The 20851-nt window shown below is 39.7% G+C and overlaps 1 protein-coding gene and 1 long non-coding RNA gene across 4 annotated transcripts in view; one reads left to right on the forward strand and one right to left on the reverse strand.

Annotated features, from left to right (window-relative positions):
- Positions 1-20851, reverse strand: part of LOC145493200 (uncharacterized) — an 82247-nt gene that overhangs the window by 51651 nt on the left and 9745 nt on the right. The gene's annotated exons all lie outside the window — the stretch shown is intronic.
- LOC145493161 (uncharacterized) lies at positions 34-16395 on the forward strand. The gene is made up of 10 exons (XM_081472564.1): positions 34-964; positions 1079-1133; positions 2886-2957; positions 4059-4148; positions 4699-4724; positions 4815-4854; positions 8779-9159; positions 13429-13457; positions 14015-14066; positions 16030-16395. The coding sequence occupies exons 1-10, from the start codon at positions 773-775 to the stop codon at positions 16389-16391; spliced, it is 1299 nt and encodes a 432-aa protein (XP_081328690.1). The 5' UTR covers positions 34-772; the 3' UTR covers positions 16392-16395.

A 20851-nucleotide genomic window follows, 5' to 3' on the forward strand; every position in this document is an offset into this window, starting at 1 on the left:
CGAGAAAAAAATTAGGCCATTCACAAATCACGAAAATACCTTTACCACCCTCTATATCTTAAAACCTTGGGATCTGGAGAGAGTATCTGAAGCTCAAATCCCCAGAAACGCGTCCCCAGAGAGGCGTCCCAACGGCCAAAACAACCTCTCGACAACAGCCAATTTAATCAACAACTGACGAACGGTGTCACAAAACCCCATTTCGATGGTAAAACGGTTGCAAAACTCAATGCGCGTCACTGGTCTCTGTTTTCTATTTGCATGGTTTCTGTTTCATTGATATATTTTGATTGTGTTACGTATTTATCTGCTGGAAAAACCATTCTTTAAGAATAAACATTTTGCCCCACTCCCCCTCCCCCGAAAAAAACAGATGACATATTACACCTCTACCTCCCCATAACGGTCACTCTCTTTTGTCTATGAGGTGGCCGTTGTGGAGACGTTCGACTGTATATATTCCCGTCGGGTTTAGGATCATATTCCCGTCCAACATGAAGAGAAAGCTTTTGTTTTACCGCGAGAAAGAGTCTTGCGTGCTCAAAAAATAGAGCACAATCTTCACGCGATGGTTTTAGTTTTCCTGGCTGACAAGAGGTGTTGTCGATGATGTTGAGGGATATGCAAGTCTCATCACTATATAAAAACACTGTCACGCTATTGCTATCATATCTGGCTTAGCGCCAGCTTAGTTCGTCCAAGATTTCAGGGAATTTACCCACACGCAGTGTGCTATCTTGCTTGTTTTTGTTTTTGTTCCATTACGACCGCCATGGAAAAGAAAGAAAAGCAAAGCGGAGGTCAACTTCTACCTGTTTTACTTGTTTGTATGTTGTTAGCCTGCGCGGGTCTTGTGTTTGCTGTTTACACTCACAAAGAACTCTGCTGGCTGAAAACCCAAATCCGTGAACATGAAAAACTCATTCAGACCTTACAACTCGGTAACAATGCTCGAGATATCCAGGTAAGAGGTTTCTTTTCCGGTTTGCACGCGGCTGTATTTTAGTGACAAGAGTTCGGTATTGCCACAGTCTAAAGAATTGTTTCTTTTTTAATGTGAGCTTTGTGTATGTTACAGGGGTCAGAGGAAGTGCGTATAAGTAGGAGCGCTCAAACTTCATGCACTTGCGTTGGTCAGTGGTCCTAATTTTTTGTATAGTAACAATTCCCTATTTTAAGAGAGAGTTTTCACGATGTCAATTAACAAATAGTCAGTCCCTAAGAGTGGATCTGCATCTCGTTCACTGGAACGTCTGTCTCCTGGGCTTACTTCTTCCCGGCATAGTCAATCGAAAGTGGGAAATACAAGAAAGGCGTCCACACTTCTCACAATCCGAGAAAAGCTATTGTTGTCTGGCAAGTTACTGTTGTCTGGCAAACCTTGAGATAACAATCCTCATTATAATAATCAATCAACGATCACCCGATCACCCTAACCAAAAAGACGAATGCTTGTGCAGTTTCCGACACACTCCCCCATATAGTTTCTATAAGAAAGCATAGACTATGTAAACGGAAACTCATGTCGCTTGAATCACAAATTCACAAAGCAGCGGTAATCGAGAGGCTTAATTGATTATTAATAGTTCTGCACAACCGTACTAGGTGCTTTGAAATTTCTACTTAAGTTCATGCTCATCAAACGATCGAATGACTACTGAGTTCAACAGTTCAGGTTCTACATCTCCTTCTCCTGGAAAGCGTCTTGAATCTTCAAACCTGCAGCAACTGCGGCGACTCGTCTTGAACGGGAGGGTCGTGGCTCAGGGTTTAGACCTGAGGTATCCTGTAACTGTAACGCGTTGTGGCACGCTAGCTCTAATGGGAAAAGGTGTTGCACAGGCCTTTCAAGGAAAGACTTCCCTGCGCGAAGTCTCGCTGCTCGCACGATTCCGTCATGACCCTCGAACAGATCTACTAACACGCATAGCGACCGATTCCCACGATTTCTTTCATCTCCACGCACAATGACCACATCACCTACTTTCAGAGTGCTCGGCTTGCCGTGTTCTTTACAGTTATGGCATTCTCTGAGTGCGGATAAATACTCTCTAGACCAGCGTTTCCAGAATGCATCTTTACAGGACTTCAGGTATTTTGCTCGTCTGCGAAGATCTACGTTCTCCTCTCTCCATGGCTCTTGTTCGGGGAGGCGAATGGATCTCTGAAACAAGAAGGAGGCCGGAGTGAGGAGCGGTAGCTGGACATCATCTTCAACGTAAGACAGCGGGCGACGGGTCAGCTGAGTTTCGACTTCGTGAAAAACTTCAGAGAGCTCGGTCCGGGAGAGCAGACCGCCTCCAATGGTCTTATTGAACGCTCGCTTGAAAAGACCACTCGGCCCCTCGAACTGGCCACCCCACCATGGTGCTCGACTCAAACTGTAACTCCAGGCGATTCCTTCGTCAGATAAATAAGAATGGACTTTCTCGTCGCTCTGAATATGCTTTAACCACCTTGCTTCCTCGAACTCAATCGAACCCAATCGAACTCAATCCGTGGATTGAGTTCGATTGAGTTCGATTGAGTTCGGCAGTCGAACTAAATCGAACACCGAACTTTGTGTGAATTCGATTTCCGAACCAATCAAACTCAATCGAACAAATCGAACCGAAACAAACTCAATATATTGGATTGAGCTCGATTTAGTTCGATTGAGTTCGGTTGAGTTCGATTGAAATACAGTTCGATTGGGTTCGATTGGGTTCGATTGGGTTCGATTGGGTTCGATTGACTATGCCGGGCTTCTCATAACAATTGTCAACAAAAATCTACTGTAGCTTCCCACGCAGGCGCTTAATGGTGATGAGATTGCGTGACTTCTCCCACCGTGACCAGAGTCATTTTGTAATTTTGTTTCCGTTTTCCTCATCTTTGACATCAAGGAGCCCCAGGGAGACCAGGTCAGAAGGGGAAGCCTGGAAAACCCGGTCATGTTGGCCCATCTGGCAATCCAGGTAAATGAAAGCTAAAGACATGAAGTGGACAGAATACTAGAAAATAGCAGGCGTCACTTGACTACAACAACCAGAATTCCTTTCGTTTTTACTTTTTAATATTTACATTTTGAAGCCCCAGTGGGGTTTAAAAAACAATCAGAGTAACAAGTACCTTAATTAACATGGAAAAGTGAAGGATTCTGGTAGTTGTAGTTAAATAAAGTCATCATGTAAATGGCCCGTAGGTATCGTAAAGTCTCAGCTATTGATGGTTTTTATGTTAAGTAGTCAATTTTCAAAATACAAAATTACCTATCCTTCTGAGGTTCATCAGGTAGAAGACCCTCTAAGAACTTGACGTTTTACAACGTTTTAGCTCGACGGGGTCCTTCGTTTTGTAATACAGCACGTTTGAATTTCTAAGCTTTGGCTTTCCGTGACATTAAATGGCGGCCAGAGAAGGCTGTCGCGCAGGTCAAAAGATGAGTAATCACTTACGTTTTTGCTAACTAGAAGTTCAACAACAACAACAACAACAACAACAACAACAACAGCAACAACAACAACAGTTCTTGTACTAGAAGAAGTATTAATTTCAATATGCCCGTAACTGTAGAGCAATAACTTTTCGTTTCAATAGCAAAACTGAACGACATATGTTTCGGTACGTTACTTTACAGACGCCATGTTCACCAACATGGCGTCTCCATACAAAGCTCTGTATATTTGGGTAAAACACAAATAACGCGCGAATGAAAACCACACAAACCTAATTCTTGGCGAGGTTGTTTATATATTATATCAATCATCTATTATATTTATTCAACTTAAGTAGGAGAAAGAGAAACTGATGTGACAGTTAGCGCTAGAAGTCACATCATGTGAAAAAACCCATGACATTTCAGAAAAAAAATGATTAGAAACGATGGACGCTACGTTTGCATTACTTGGACGTTCAGGGGTTTAGTTCAGTTCTTAAACTTACTTCATAATTAATTTCCGATTTCCCGGCCGACTTAAATCCAAATTCCAGGTCTACAACTTATAATATCAGGTTACAAAACCTTTCATCAATGACTTTTGGTTTGATTTTCAAAATATTTAATCAATGTGATTTAGGACCTATTGGACCTATGGGACCTCCTGGACCGGAGGGGATCATGGGACGCCGCGGCGACAGTGGTCCGCCGGGAGTGATGGGACCGCCAGGTGAAATTTATAAGCAATAGCCTTCATTTGGTGCGAAAATCTGTTCGGATATTTGTCCGTGAACATTATCTGTTCCAAGAAGCGAAGAGTTTTCCGAGAGCGTATTCAGTCACGTGACACGTTAAGACCAATCGCGCGAGTGAAACTATATGATGGATTATATGCAATGTATATCTATTTTTGGTATAAATCTACTAACGTTCTGTCACGATTGCCTTTTGTTATTGGCTGCGTTACTCACTGTTTATTCTGTTGTAGATAGTGAGTAGCTTAGCAGCGTGCCCGGGCTCTTAGCAAAAAGACGGCTACTTCTTTGCGTTTTCGTCGTTCCTATGTGAAGAGGATTTAGCTAACGTTTTGATCTAGGAATAGTAGAGGGTCTCTATGGGCTCATTTGAGTCCAGCTCGTAGCCACACGCGAACAAACAGTTGATGCCCTGTCCCCAAGTTATCCACTTTATTTCTGATTATTAATTTTATGGCAATATAAAATTTATGAAGCGTGAACAATACAGGTAAGTAATTCGCTGAATCTCTCATTTTTCAATAGGACCACGTGGCCTTCCTGGATCTTTGGTAAGTAATACACTTACTGATCAACATTCATATCCTCTTGAAGGTCCTCCACTGTCTACATTTAAACTGCTTTAAATTTTGATCTTTCAGAGCCGTGAGAGTATCCACCTGGTTGGCAATGGACAAAAAAGTAATGTAGCCATTTGGATTTTTTTATCGGAGGTCCTATAACAATCAGCTCTCTCTTGCAGTGCTTTTCTGTTCTTTTGATTTTTCACCTGACAATCTGTTGGCATGTGCTGGGTGAGTGACTGCTGCCCATATTTCTCTTAGCCTGCTTAAGGTCCCCAACCATCAGCTAGATTTTGTCACTATTATTCCGGCATAATGCTCAATTCTCTTGCCTCACTACTATGCTCAAAATAATGCCGGCATAACGTGTTAAAACCCCAGTGTAGGGTTGAAGTTAGTGGATATAGAGAGTAGAGTTTCACCAATCGGAACTTTGTGTGGTATATGCAGAGCAACCCAAAGTCATATCGCAACAAAAAATTGTACGTAAAAAGTCGAAGTTAAAAGAATTTAAAATAACCACCGACAGAGGCAGTTTTAGTCTTACCCAAATTTGAGAGAAAAAAACAATCGAAATAGACAGATTGTGGAAAAGTCAAATCACACGAGTAACCACAAAATGACGCAATAAAACATTTCGGAGTAAATTTTTGCAAAAGTCAGTAAATTTGGCCGTAACTGTTTAAGTGAAATAAGTTTGAAATAAGCGCGGGCGTTGTCGTCTTCCCCCATCCACTTCTTAGGGCTAGAAGCAGATATAGTCAAAACCGAAAGGAATCAGAACTTCGTGGCAGAAAACTAAAGACAGGCACGCAAGGCGTGCAAGAGTTATTTTTTGTGAATTAAAAGCCCCTGGAGGTAGCAGCACTCAGTGGACTCTTAATAGCTATGATAAACAGTTATGAAAAAAAATTAGAGTTTGTTTCACCATAGGAAATGTGATACCAAGCCTACTTTTATCAAGGTTTGATTTTAATAATCGATCAGTGGCTTTGTTTGGTTTAGAACTACATGGAACTGTTCCCAGTAAGACAGCTAAACATAATACAGTCTCTTACAGAAGCTAAAGGTAAACGGCAGATAGGTTTTGATTCTGGAATATTTTTCTGACTCATTTTACAGCAAGAACCAATTTAATTATAAAATCTCATTACACAGCATGGTCTTATTCTGTTGCCAGCAATGATCGTAGGTTTATTCGGTTTTGATATTCCACAGAACCACTTCAAAGTATTATCGATTTCAAAACCCATGTAAACGAGACGACATTATTGAAGGTAAACAGCTTTACCTAACTTGAGACTTGAAAGAATGCTATATAAGATGCCGTGAAATCTGCAGAGTTTGGGAAGTTTTCTTGTCACATTACCCTTCCCAATGCCTGAGAGCCTTTTTGGAGACAAAAAGTCAGTTACAGAAAAAAATTGTCGCTTTATGAGAGACGTAAGGAACGCGCAAGGAATCTGTTTCAAAACGAAAGAAAAAATATCTTGTTACATTTACCTGTAACAAAAAACAAATTTCAAAGCTCAGCAGTGTTCTCATTCATAACTAGCCGTCGGTAATTTCTTTGTTTTTGACAGAGAAAACTACTTCAAATGAGTATCTCAGTATTGATTCCAAGAAACGTTTCAACGAGAAGACATTATTACTCTGTGAGCGGCGCTACTCAATTGAGACTTACATGTCTTGCATTTACAAACTACAAAAATTTGCGCAAACATAAATGGTTTGGACTGGCGAATACCATTACGGACGAAAGTCCCTCACCATTCCAATAGTGCATTTTGCACTAAGCGCCACAAAAAATAACTGCGCAAACATAAATGGTTTGGACTGGCGAATACCATTACGGACGAAAGTCCCTCACCATTCCAATAGTGCATTTTGCACTAAGCGCCACAAAAAATAATTGCGCAAACATAGATGGTTTGGACTGGCGAATACCATCACGGACGAAAGCTCCTCACCGTTCCAATAGTGCATTTTACACTAAAAATGATCGTTTCTGTCCTGGAAATCACCAAGTTGTCGAGCAGCTTATTTCATTCGAAATTTCATGTAATACGAAAAGCAAAGCTTTGATGACATGTTAGCGTATGCCAAAGACTATGATTCTTCGGCTGATTATCGAATTCTGAACTCTTTTAACACCCATCTACAAAGTCCTGGGCTTAACCATAGTTAACGCAGCATCGGAAATGTCATAATAAGGCCAATACAAGAATACCTGTTTCTGTTGGTAGAAAAGCAAAGATAGCCATTCTAAAATCGGGATGAAATCTTCACACAGACGATTCACCTTTACAAGTGGTAATTTGATTGGTTGTTTATAGTAGCCCCAATCTGATTGGTTTGACATACGTACATCTCTCGCTCACCCGTTCATTACAAAGTCAAGATCCGTTGACTAAGAAGTATTTTTTTTGGCAAAAACTAACTCAAAAACATCGATTTCTTTAATTTTTTCGCCCGTAAATAGCCATAAACGAAACCTAACAGAGAAATTAAAAAAATAGATATTTATATATCAGAAGCATGTAATGCTTACTAACTCTGTCAACTCTCCAAGTGATAGGAAAAAATAAATACACAGACAAATTCAGTTTTTAGAATAGCTACAAAGACCGCCAAGCGAAGTACCATAACTATAGGAGCGGAACTACATGCATGTATAGAAATAGAAAACCATGCAACTCTTTTTTCATGCTCGACATAGGTAGCGGCGCGTAATTTCCCCACGCATTCGGCTGAATTTTCAAACCAAACTTTATTTTCCAAACGAGTAAAAGTAGCGTCAGTGTGCATCTGTTCTCTGATAAAGTAAGCTAAAATGAGCCAATCACAATCCTTGTTAGAATTGCTCAAATAATTTGATTGGTTAACGAGACGACAGCTGTAAATCACAAACTGGACTTCAGCTAAGTTTTCAGTTTAGAGTGGCTTTCGAGAGAAGATCGACGCCTTCAAAGTTTGCTTTTTAGTTTAATTTTTAAATAAGGATCTAAAGGTTTCTAGTCCAGAGGAATCCGGCGGCATTGTGGGTCATGAAGACGTGCACTTTCCGATGGAAATTACGAAAAAGGGAGCTCGAAGCTTCCGGATAAAAATGCGAAATGCTGAGTTGTATTTGAAAGGAGCTACAGTTATTCGCGGCTTGCAACCGCTTGCAGCGAGATTGCCCGAACTAACGTCAAAGTTTGAAAGACTAGACTGCTTCCACTAGTTCTACTCCGAGTGCAGGAGAGAATATCAAGCAAGCTTTCAACTAATCACTCGTCGGGTGAACGATGATACGAAATCATCGAGGTTCACTTGGCTGTAATGACCGGAGATCGATAGTAGGCAAACGAGCGTTACTACACCGTATGTAAGCGTTGTTCGAGCATTTTTACAAAAATATAGCTTGTCATCATAAACAGAGATTGCTCAATTGGTGTTTTCTGTCGTTGTTTTATAATTTCTGCCTTCGTAACAAATATAATGTCTTTTATCGAAGCATTCGCTAGGTTGAGAATTTGTTTATTTCGCCGGCTACATGTTTTGTCGGAATCTAGCAAAATGTGTTATTTTAGTAGAGTTTTAATTCACGCTACTGTTGCCGGTTAACAATGGTCTCCGCGCTGCCATATTTACTGCGAACAAATAGCTCGTTTCCATTAGTTTGTTTGAGTCATAAGGAACGTTTAATTTGGGTCAAATTTGTTATAATTTCGAAGCAAAAATTTGAAAGCCAACTTACCATCATCATCCCGTGCATCAGTTCTCTGATTAAGCACGTTGTTTCAGCCTGTCAGAGCGCGCGTTATATGGAAACTTTATTATAGCTGTAATCAGGAGCTCCGCTGTTAGGCTTGTCTAAATCTATAGATTAACCTCCTCTCGACAGAACAGCAATTTATTCAGAATAAATTCATGTAAGTGACAAAATTCCGAAGCTGTTATTTTAATTTGAGTCGTCACGTGACGCCTCTGCCCCTCTTCCACCAAGAGAAGCGTTGACGCAAAAATGTTACTGAATAATCACGTGATTTCTTTGCAGTTCTCCATCATCTGAGCTCCCGTGCTATAACCAACTGGAACGTTAAGCACATCAACGGAGATATCATGTACAGCCCATCAACCGGGCACATTGAGGTGAAGAGAAAGGGCTATTACTACATTTACAGCCAAATGTATTACTATGATGGCACCACCATACTGATGGGTCACAACACCTACATCAATCATGAAAAGGTCATGACAAGTTTAGGGGGCGTTATTAGTGCCGAAAGGAAGTACAACACCAAGTATCATGGCGGGGTATTCTTACTTCAGGAAGACGACGTTGTCTCTGTTAAAGTACCATTCGCTGGGCGATTTTCCATGGACAGAAGGAGCACCTTTTTTGGAGCGTTTCTGCTTAAAGATGCAGAAATACAAGGTAAACAGATGTCTTTTTCTTCATCAATTGTCATTATGACAGAACACAACATTATCGACATTATAAAGCACGCCATTGCCCAACTTGTTTTAAAATTGATTTATTTAGTTATCTCTTTAGAATTATTTATTTGTTTACTTTATAGACTGTTCACAGCCCTCTGTTTTCTCGTATTTTAATTCCATCGATGAACGCGCGGATAGAATCGCGAGAGAACTGGACGCTAGCGCAAAACGGAATACTTGACTGGGTAGGGGGTGGGGACGGAGATAAATAGAGGGGCTGTAGACATCTTTGGAAAAAAGTGAATTCCTCGTTTCTCCAGAAACGGAAAATTCTCATTGGTTGAAAGGCGACAAAAGTGTCATCACCTTGACAACGACTGATCATGATTGCGTTCAGGCACGTTTTGCGGCTTGCAGCAGTTGTCATCACGTGACACGTACTGTGATTCGTAATGGAGCGGTTGTTTTTAAAATAGAAGCCTGTTGAAAGAAAATTTAACGTTTCTTCGCTCAAAGATGAACAGGAAGAGGCTGCTGTTCATCTTCTTCGGTCGAAAGACGTTATTGCAATTTTGCCGACCGGCTTTGAGGAAAGTCTGATATATCAACTCTACGCAACGGCAAAAGAAATGCAAACGGTGCGAATGTTGTTAATGTTGTTGTTCTCATTGTTTCGTCACTCAAAAGCACCATGAAAGAACAAACAGAAGAGATGGAAGAGCTTGGGATTCTTTCCATCGTTTTGTCAACAAAGGACGACGTGCTTCTGCTGATTGGAGGAGCGAAATACGAGCTTGTTTTCGGAAGACTGCGGAGGACTTTTTGGATGCAAAATCCCAAAACATGTTATAGAAAGAAGATTCTCCGCTAAACAATTGTCACGCTCTTTGAAGTCGACGAGTACCACACCGTGTAACATCTTCTGAATACGGTCAAACCTGACCTCATATTAAGCGGACACCCTCTATTAAACGGACAGCAGTGCAAGTTCCATTTTCCTTTTCCCACATTCACTGTAAAAAATACCTGTATTCAACGGACACCTCTATTAAGCCGACGCGGACACCTTTAACTTGACTTTGATGGTCATTTCTATTGTTAGAAACCTGTATCAAACGGACACTGCAAAAAGAATGCATGATTTTTTGTCCACGTGTTAGTAGATCGGTCAACAAACTGAGCTGTCACAGAAATGCAATATTTTGTTATTCGGTTTTATTTTTACAGAACTTTTGTTCTTGTTTGCTTTCGTAAATCTTCACATGATTCGATCAATATAGATACTGTTACTGTATACTTAAATCGCTTTACCTCATATACTTGTCATTGTTTATGGAAATACGGTATTTCCGAGTTCTCTTCCGTTCACGAGAATGCTATTTGACCCTTTCAAGGTCTTTCAATACTGAGGAATATTAAGACGAATTCTGAGGCAAGGTGCTTTCAACGGACACCCTGTATTAAGCTGACACTAGCATGGGTCCCGAGGGTGTCCGCCTAATACAGGCTTGACTGTATATTCTCCACAGATATGTATGACGTCTTACCAAGATTCCCCAAGCGAATAGCAAAAAAACAACGCACATCCCACAAAAATCGGAAGGACTATTTGATTTCGGTTTTCTCCCCCTTTTAGCAGCTTTCTTCGGAGTTAAAGAAGTCGTCTGAGACGACATCTCGACACACAAATACACGTGCGTATTTTTGTTCGCAAACTGACACTTGAAATCAATTAAACAAGCCATTTTACCGCTCAAATTTTATTGGTCCGATTTAATTAATTTGTCAAAGGGTGGAGCTGTTAGTAAAAAGGCGATAACAGGGGGAGGAGCCTGATAAGTCCACTTTTTTCCAAAGATGTCTACAGCCTCTCTATTCTTCCTGCTCACTTCGCTCGCAAGCCCCACCTCCGCGTACTTCGCATGCGCTTCGCTCGCTTTTTCATTCGCGTGCATAAATAGAGGGGCTGTGAACAGTCTAACTTGTTTATTGATTGAATGATTTGTTTATTTTTTGATGGAATTCAAGAACTTAGTTCTACTGTAGCAGTTGAAGGTTACCTTTAGTAACATTTCTGTTTTAGTTCTTGCCTTATATATTTTTGAGTTTTAAATTCATCATAAAAGGTTAATTCTAGATCGTCCCAAAACAAGAGATATGCCCACCGTAATGATTCGATTTAGCACCAGGGGCGCTTATTCACTTTTGATATCTCAAGGGAGGACGCTTATTCGGGACAGGGCGCTTATTTCTTTTTCGAGAAACAACCGAGCAATCGCCTCAAAGTTCATTAGTTTAGAGGAATTATGCACTCACGCGGAGATAAAAGTTGAGAAACTCAGACGAATACCACTGTTTTTGTAATGCGGTAATATTAATAAGTCTTATAATATGAGAACAGGGACGCTTATTGGAACAGGAGCGCTTATTAATAATACCAGATTCGAAGGAGGCGCTTATTCGAAAAGCATAAGGAAAAGCACCCAACATTTGTGTGTGATCCCGTATAAAACGTATCTCCACCTAATATATAGAAGACCAGAACGCTAACTAATCAGAACAAATTGGTTTTGTTCTATAGAGAATAGTACCACAGGGTACCTGAAACAAATGTATAGCTTTGCGATGTTCACACTCAACTAGGTGGAATATGTTTTACGTAGAGTACACAGGTACCTTTCCCACCTCACCTTCACTACTTCCTTGCCTCTAGACTAGTTAGTTAATTAATTATTGAAATTAATTAATTAAACAGACATTTAAGGTTTCACCTTAGGGACCGTTCATTTTTTATAAGGTAGGGGGGGCTGGTGGGATTTGGAGGGGGGGCCATGCGAAAAAAAATGGCTTTCGAGGGGGGCCATCCCAAAAAAATAAGGGAAAAAGGGGGGGTCACGTGAAATATTTTAGTAAAACTTTAAAATGGCATAACGTTTGAATATCAAAAAAATTGCTATAGAATAAACATAGAAGGCAGGATACAAATTTATTACAAACTTTCCTTCTGCTTTAAAAAAACGTTTGGCCACAAAAAGCATTTGTAGCTACTGAAAAGAAGTATTTAACACTGTTATTTTCGAATGCAACTTTCACTGGCACTCATCTTCATCTTCGCTGTCATCGAGTTCTTCGTCGCCGCTTGTGCTATGGGAGTCTCTTTCACCAATGCTGCAAGAAGCAGCAATGCTTTCCGTCAGAGTGTACTCTTCAGGGTACATGAAGGTGTAAACATAATCTCTGACTTCCTGCTCAAGGTTTGTGGTGAAATAATTCCCTTCCAAGAGCTGTGCGATGTATAGCCCATCTCTTCTAAATAACGACGTGGCAACATCCTCAACTTTAATACACTCTTCCGGGACGGCCGTTCTAGGAGGGTACACAAGGCATTGTGGAAGATCATTTCCTAGCGGGTTTCCAACACAGATTCCATAAACTCGTTGGACGTTGTTTTCAGTCCGCTTCCTCTTTCTTTCATTTGACTTTCTGCGGTTTTTGGAATTTTGCGCATTTAAAAAGCAGCAAGAGTGAGAAAGTAAAGGCAATTGTAAGACATTCATGCTTGCAGCAGAAGAGTCCTCTCAGAGCTGGCCAACCAACACTGAGAAATGCCAGGACATTGACACAAAATGACAACAGGGCAAGTGCTGACAGCAGTGAAACAGATGAAAGTGACAATGATGAGTATGACAGTGATGCCATTGACTCTGGGGGAGAAGATGACTCAAATGACGTCATTCTTGCATTCATCAATTCAGAGGAGGAAGATGCCAATGAGAGGCCAAATGCCACACGCTCAGGGCGAGCCATAACTAGGAGATCCGAAATTGACTTCTCTTTCTTTTGATTTGTTTTTTAAACAACAGCTCTCTGTCGTATAGGGATTGCTATCCTGGTGTTCCTAGTTTTCGTACAGATTCATTAAACTTGATTTGCTCACAGTAGGAACATTTTGCTTTCATTTTAGTCGCGTAGTTGGTAGCGTAGTTAATTACGTCAATGTCAACCCTCGCGCGCGCGTATCGTGTAAACCATGCCTTGCGTGATGCGCAGAACATGTGCCCACTAACAAAAGTAGGTACCATTGCTTTCTTCAAGGTGCTTTGCAAGCTTGCTTCGATCGTGAATTCGTTCACGTGGTTTGTTGACCTGCTTCGTCGATAGCCTCTAACGTTGGTTAGCTGATGAGCATTTTGGAGCTTCATTTCTTTTCGGCTGTAGTTTGCTTTCTCCCTTTAACTAGGCATCTCATTATTTTCTTTTGTAGATGAAACAACGACGACGTCACCAGCATCGGTAAGAATTTTGTTGTTCTTCTCGTTCTAGGATGAAAACCTTATTTGAACATCCCAGGAAACTATTCTAGCCTAGTGTAGGCGCGAGTCGGTTGTATAGATGCAATTGATATTATCTTTCGGTCAATAACTGCGACGCCACAGTATCCCGGCACAGTATCCTTACTTTTGGAATTTACCTCAAGATACCACAAAATCTCCTTACACTTACATTCCTCAAGCTTTAGTGCCAACCTACATCCGATATGTAAACATTATTTAGTTTTACTCAGCTCGATTAGCTTTTAAGTTATTGTGAGTAAATGCTACCTTCATTTGTATTGATATATTATACTGTAATTTAAGTTTAACTTTTAATCTGGTAGTAAAGCTTGTTGCTGTTGTTGTTGAAAACCCGGGAGACTGATGAATGTGTGTTACATTCTCATGTTACATTCTGCGCAGTTTGACCTTGCTGACTTAGCCTGAATGTGTTTCTTTCATTTTCCCTTTTTTCTTTATTTTTATCCATTCAAATCGTGATGTGCTTCATACGTTTTGTTGACCTATACTCTCCAGGTGAGACAGAGCATCTACTTGAGTGGAGATGATACAAACCTTCGCAATCCTCGTGAGTAAAGTAATAATAATGATAATGATAATGACAGTGACAGTGACAGTGACAATGACAATGACAATGACAATGACAATGACAATGACAATGACAATGACAATGACAATGACAATGATAATGATAATGATAATGATAAAAATAAAAATAACATATCTTTAGCCAGGAGGCAACCGTAACCTCAGGTGAAGTTTATTATTAAACCGTCTAATTAATCCACTGCCCTTTCTGTTCCACTGACCTGAAGATTTTAAGCTCAAGGAATTCATGCTAAACGGTTTTTGCTTTTCATGAGATCTAATCCTTGCGACGATTAAACACGGAGCGATCCTATAAAAGGTAAGGACACGCCACCTTTGAAGCACTTTGTTGGAATGCCGAAATAACGGTCGAATAACATAGAAGAGAAATACGTCACTTCACGGAACATTCAAATTTTCGCCGTTAACTAAAATAACAAAGCTGATGCCTGCGATCAACGAGCTATCTGTTTCCATTTATATCAGCATGCCGAGAACGAAAGCGAATCCCGTAAGAGGTGAATTTGGTTAGCCTGTGAACACAGACGGATTTTGGTGGGATATTTAAAATTATTCAGATTTATGAGCGTTACGATGATGCAAACAAAATGCAAATTGAACAACGCTGAGTTATTCCTCGAACTGTTCTATGATATTCAGAGCAACGAAACTGCAAACAAAAAGTACCGCGAAGAAACAAGAGAACTAGAGAAATGGCAAAGTGAGATTTGGCCTGAATATTGACGTTAGACAGGAGAAGGAAGACTCATGGCTGAGTGCAATAAAAACAAAAATTGCGTTCGTAAAAGGCCGACTGAATTTTAGCAGCAAGAGTACAACAGTAGCCAATGTTCACCTTATGGAATCTCTTCTAGGTAACCGGCTGAAGAATAACCATGTTACCGTAGATATGATATATTACCTTCGCAGTCTGCTTGTATCTGTTTTTTTTTTTTTACGAGTTTTAGTTTCCAAACCTATTTCTCAATCGCGTTAATTCTCGAAGGAGCATGGCATCAAAAGAACTAGACAAGGCATTTTATAAATTTGAGTGAACAGCTCGAATTCATTCGATAGGCTTTCGCAAGTGGAGGAACAAAATTATGAAGTTGAAATTAAAAAAGTCAATTTTCTTTGTTAACTCTTCTCCTGAAGCTATCGTTTATTTAGTTGAAAAGGCATTGCTTACTTGTAAAATAAAACAGAAAATTACACCCGTCGCTCCCCAGAATTTTGTGGCAACGCGAAACGCGCTAAAATTAGACCTGAGTGAATAAGCCAATCAAATGGGAGCATTGGTCGTCCGTAGGGATTTGTGATTGGCAGGCTTAACACCTCAGCCTCGTTATATAGGATCGCTCCGTGTTCAATGCCAAAGAGGTGCGCACGACTTAAGATGTAAAATATCAAACACGGAAGACCGTGTTTGATATATTACATCTGAAGTGTTTGACCACATTTCCAAACACCGAGAAGAGAGTTAAAAAAACGACGCGCAGCGGAGTATTTTTGACGACCTTCGAGGTGTTTGGAAATGTGGTCAAACACTGTCTTGAGTGTTTGATATAACTTCTCAATGGAAACGAAAACTAAGGAGAAAACAGAGAAATTATATTGTAGAAAACTATGCTAATTAAGATCAGATATCTAAACACCGTCACGGTGATAACTTTCTTTGTCTAAACTTGATGAATTATTAATGAGTTTGAGAGAGACATAGAAAGGACGTCACTGAGACCAGAAAAAAAAAAAAAAAAACGTAGACCAGTAGTTAGTAGTCAGCAGTGTTTTTCATAAATATCTAAATTGATCTGGGGTTATGGCTGTGATCTCAGGACTTATCCCTAAGAGATTGCCGGAAGGGACAGGAAAAGGCCCTTTTCCAGAGTACACTGTATTCACACTTCACTCATCGAGGATTTGAACATCTGTTTTGTTAACAGTTAGTCATGTGATAACAAACTGGATCGTCCGTGACAAGATGGGCGCCATTAAATACGACCAAGGTTTTATCATAGTCGGTAGAACCGGACACTACTTCATATACAGCCAAATGTACTATAACGACGCCCGCACACATTTAATGGCACACCAAACTTACGTCAACAATGAAAGGGTTATGGAGAGTGTTGGAAGCGCTCTTAATGACAGCACAAAGGATAACACCAGATATCACGGTGGAGTTTTCCTTCTCCGCGTGAACGACACCATATCAGTTCGTATACCGTACCTCCGGCAGTACAACATGAAAAGTGATGCCAGCTTTTTCGGAACATTTTTATTGTACCCTGGTGAATCGCCCTGATTGGATCACGCTAAAGGATATCCCTGATAATGCAGCATTGACACAAGAAACAGAATCAATTTCACTTGAGAACTCAAACAGTTGCAATCGATTAATTTTCTTAAGTATAAAAAATATCATATGTTTTGTATTGTAACCAGTTTAAAGCTAAACTCTATTCCTTTCTGATTGATATCCTAAAACAGCATCATGATTACATTGATATTCCCCAAATCACTGCAGCCTTAAAGAAACACAAATATGATTCGTTGTTCTCTACTCAAGTTGATGAAATGGTTGATGCCTACATGTTATTCTTTTCACGTTGTTATCCTCAGATTAAGTTATCTAGCGTAGAACTAATTTAAAAGTAATGTTAATATTTTTTTTATTTCTTCGTCTCTCTAGTTGTTTGTCATGTATTATTTTGTCATTTAAGTAATCTGATAATAACTGATCGTGCCAAATTAGCCCAATGCTACTATCGGATCAGTTTTACATTTGTATTAATCATTAAATGTAATTGAAATAAAGTGTGTATCTATTAAGTGTGTATATTTTCATTGGGTGGAATTAATCGGTTGAATCCAATAGTAAATGCTGTGATTTATGTTTTAGTAACCAATTTTAAAATTACTTTACCCGACCTGATTCATTTCTGAATTGTAACATTCATTTCACACTCGACCTAAATTAGAATTAAAGAACTCACTGAAGCCGGTATCAACAATTCAGAAACTTTGTTTGTTAGAACTGCAACGGAACTGTTAAGAGCAATACAAATAAACGCCATAGAGTCTGCAATACCAGAGACTATGTAGCTGAAGTGTGACTCAGCCCAACCAGACAAAAATCTCTCGTTAGCCCGATTCTTGCCATCACCTTGCATCCAGAATTTAGTGGTCGCAGGTTTGTTTTGGTAAAATGAGACAAATGAGAAGTCGCAAGGAAATTGACAATCAGAACTAAACTCTGAACTCGGTCGGACAAGTTGTAAGTGGAAACTATACAGAGAATGAAGATTTTGTCCCTTAAGAGGTTTAAGCGTTATTGGACATAATTATAGACTGTGCTTTGAATTGATGGCCATGGCATAAATCACTGACTTTTTTCGCCCCAAGCAATTTCCTCGAAATCTGCTATTTATATCGAAACTCGAGAGTCAGCTTAGAAAGGTGGTATCTCTCGGTGAAAATAATTTTAAAAAGTAGTAGCTATTTGGCAGTTATGACCTGTAGGTTTTGCCCCCAAAATTGGTAACCTCAAAAAAATTATAAAAGGACTTGCGTTAACTGTATACCGGAACACAGAAGTGAAGCGCCACATTCTATTTTTTAAAATCAAAATGTGACTAAGATAGTTCAATAGGCAAGAATGAACTGAACAACGAACAATCCTATATGATTTGTGAATTCCAGACATTTTACAATTCAGGGTCGTTACTGCTTTCAATAAAAAGCTAAGCTACAATGGGAGGCAATAGTATAGTTGAGACACTTCTAGAATATGAAACTTTGCCATAGTTAACCTTCAATTCTATTTCAAATGTATCTAGCGATAATTCTCTTATACTCACGTTGTGTAGCTGCTGTGGTTTGGAATTAAAAATAAAAAAGAACATTAACATTTTTCGGAGGGAGGGGGCGAAATGTTTCCAGAACGCTTGAAAACAGAATTTACTGCGAATTGTCTCAACATTTTTGTACCTCATTGTACATCCAAGAAAATACTGTATTACATTTTATTGACGTAAAACTCGCACAATTCGTCGGGTATTCCCTCCCGGAGATACGTTTAAAGAGCGAAACCGTATTTACGACTACTTTAACACTTATTTTCACGCCAGCATTCGCCATCTCTATGTGGCCGGGACCGCGCGAAAAGGCAGTGACGTCATTATTCTAGATAATTCCTTCTATTTAGCTCTCTCCAGCAGAATGCTTGAAATACTAAATTACGTATACTCTGCAATGGTAGCGGTTAGCAAGAGAGGTTATTCCATTTTTTTTTCCAGAAAAAGGCCATCGAACACAGCCTTTGATAGTTTGACCGACAGTCATTGATATCATCATTTCAAGAATAAGCTTAACTTTCAGTGGCTTAAAGAGAATTACTTAAACAGATTTACTTACAACGATCTTTGTCAGTTTAAACTCCAAAACAAGAAATTTCCGATATTTCTTGTAGAGCCGCTTGCGGTTTTAGGCGATTGCGTGAAATCCAAAGCACTCGCCAAGAGGGGTCTTCCGTACACCATAATAATTATTTCCACTGAAGCCAAGTCTTGGCAACCTGTTTTCTTCGCATGCATGCTAACTTTGTGAAAACATGAATGTGTTTGTCTTATGTGGTATAGCTTTTCTAGAACTATCCTTTGTGGCTATGGGGTATTCCACCGGACAATTTAATTTAGTTACTCTGTAACGGATTCGGAGCTCTCAACATCCGCTTTTGAATAATATCTCTCTTACCTCGATAAGTGAACGCTTTATCGATGACATATCAGAAACGTGTATGAGTTCCTAGCGCTCAATGGCTCTCAATTGTTTGTTAATTTACTCGTTCAAAATCTGTGGTATATGTTTATTTTAGTAAAAGGACAGACTCCCTTGTTTTACATGCATAGCGTAGTTCTCTGACATTCGAAGGAAGGAAGTCGGAACATGGGCTGATCATAATTACAATCAGTTCTTAAAAGGTTAGGAATTGATGAGGAAGTGCAAAGCTCTGTAAGAAAGTAACCCCGAAATTGAACTGAAGAGAAGTTTTAGATTATTTTTTACGTGTTGTAGCTTTTTTCTCAAAAAAGTAAATAAATTGCAAAGAGTTGGACCCATTTATGGAACATTTGTTCCGCTCTTGGTGTGTATATAAGCAGCTTGCACTGATGAACTCTTTCAATGAATTTTCAATTGCTTGTTTACACTTATTAACCATGGAAAATCAAGACAAGAAACAGAAGCTCTTCCTGCAGTCTCCGGTACTGCTCTTGATATGTTGTAGTATGCTTGTTGTAAGCGTTATAGCCGTCTCATCTCTTGGATTAAGTATCTTGTCTTTCAAGGAGATAACTTGACGTAGCGAAACACACTCTGATGCAGCGAGAAAGGTTAGTGGAACATTCAATACCTGGTTTATTTAGTGCCATTTTAAGTGAAGACTTTTCCAAAACATAAACGATGAATAAGGGGTGATCGCCATTGTATGAAGTCTTCGCTTATAGCAAAATTCTCGTTTTCCCTGAAGCCTTCAAGTTCGTAACGTGGTGAATATGGCTGAATTATCTAAATCTGACACCAATACTTGACCAAAATCTACGTCACTGTGTGCCGCTGACATTGTGTTTTGTGGGTGTGGCTTGAAATGTTTTTTTTTTTTTAATCCCTATGAGGTACCAATTCTAAAACAATACATTAACTGACATTGACATTTTTGGGCTCAATACCCTAAAACGGTACAGCGAAAGCTCCTGCTGTGACCCTTTTTAGGCTGAACACCCTATAAATAGCGTGACAGAATCGTGTACTTACCGCAATCTCATCAACAATAGTGCGTTGTCCTTTAACTTTTTTGAAAGGTCAAGGACAACGCACAGGCTATTGTTTAAAAACCTGTAATTTGACCATTCCTGAAGCCGTAGAGGTACCAAACCCGCTTTTTTAACCCCTAAAAGGTACAAAAAGCACCGTCGTAATTATTATGTGGGAGTCCCTCTTCCATTACCGAAGTGTACCCATAGTAATAGCAGGCATACATAACGCTTCTTCTTTACAATCTTCTTTATCCAAAATTAATTTCTCCTCCTTGACCATTTGATATCTGATCTCGAAGAATCTGTTTTCTTAGCTTACTAGTTTTTTTTCTCCTAGGGAAGTGAAATCATCCATCTTGTTGGCGGGGGAAAAGCTATATTCACAAAAAAAAAATGACGTTGTAGTCGATGGATGGATTTTGAACGATAAAACTGGCAATATCTCCTTTCACCAAGGATCAAAAATTCTAGTGCAGAGGTCCGGCTACTACTACGCATACAGCCAAATGTATTACGATGGTGTTGACAGCGCACGCAGGGATATCATTGGCCGCACTACCTACCTACATGATACTATGATCATGAAAAGTTGGGGCAACTGGGGAAATACCACTTACCATGGAGGAGTTTTCCACCTTGAGAAATTCGATATTTTGACAGTTAAAATTCCAAAGAATGGCACGGCAGTCAAGTTGGATGGAAAGGGTACCTTTTTCGGAGCGTTTTTACTACAGGCTGATAAGATGTAAGTCTCTCGGACGAAAACTGAAAGAGGTAGTTTGCATATTACAACAACTTCGATGATTCGGACAGGAATAAGGAAGCCCAATCTTATGTTCCAAAATGGCCTTACGGAATTAGGCGTCAACTCCTAGTTCTTTAAAATATCATTGTAATATCTATTTGCACTGTATACGATTAATGATGATAGTTAAACACGTCTGACATG

This window comes from Orbicella franksi, chromosome 7 (genome assembly GCF_964199315.1).
Source record: "Orbicella franksi chromosome 7, jaOrbFran1.1, whole genome shotgun sequence".
Taxonomy (NCBI): Eukaryota; Metazoa; Cnidaria; class Anthozoa; order Scleractinia; family Merulinidae; genus Orbicella; species Orbicella franksi.

Excerpts from the sequence above, each read along its gene's own strand:
- LOC145493161 (XM_081472564.1), top strand. The coding sequence starts at position 773 with ATGGAAAAGAAAGAAAAGCAAAGCGGAGGTCAACTTCTACCTGTTTTA. Across the intron at positions 1,134-2,885 it reads AACTTCATGCACTTGCGTTG|GAGCCCCAGGGAGACCAGGT; the intron begins GTCAGTGGTCCT and ends TTTGACATCAAG. Across the intron at positions 2,958-4,058 it reads TGGCCCATCTGGCAATCCAG|GACCTATTGGACCTATGGGA; the intron begins GTAAATGAAAGC and ends AATGTGATTTAG.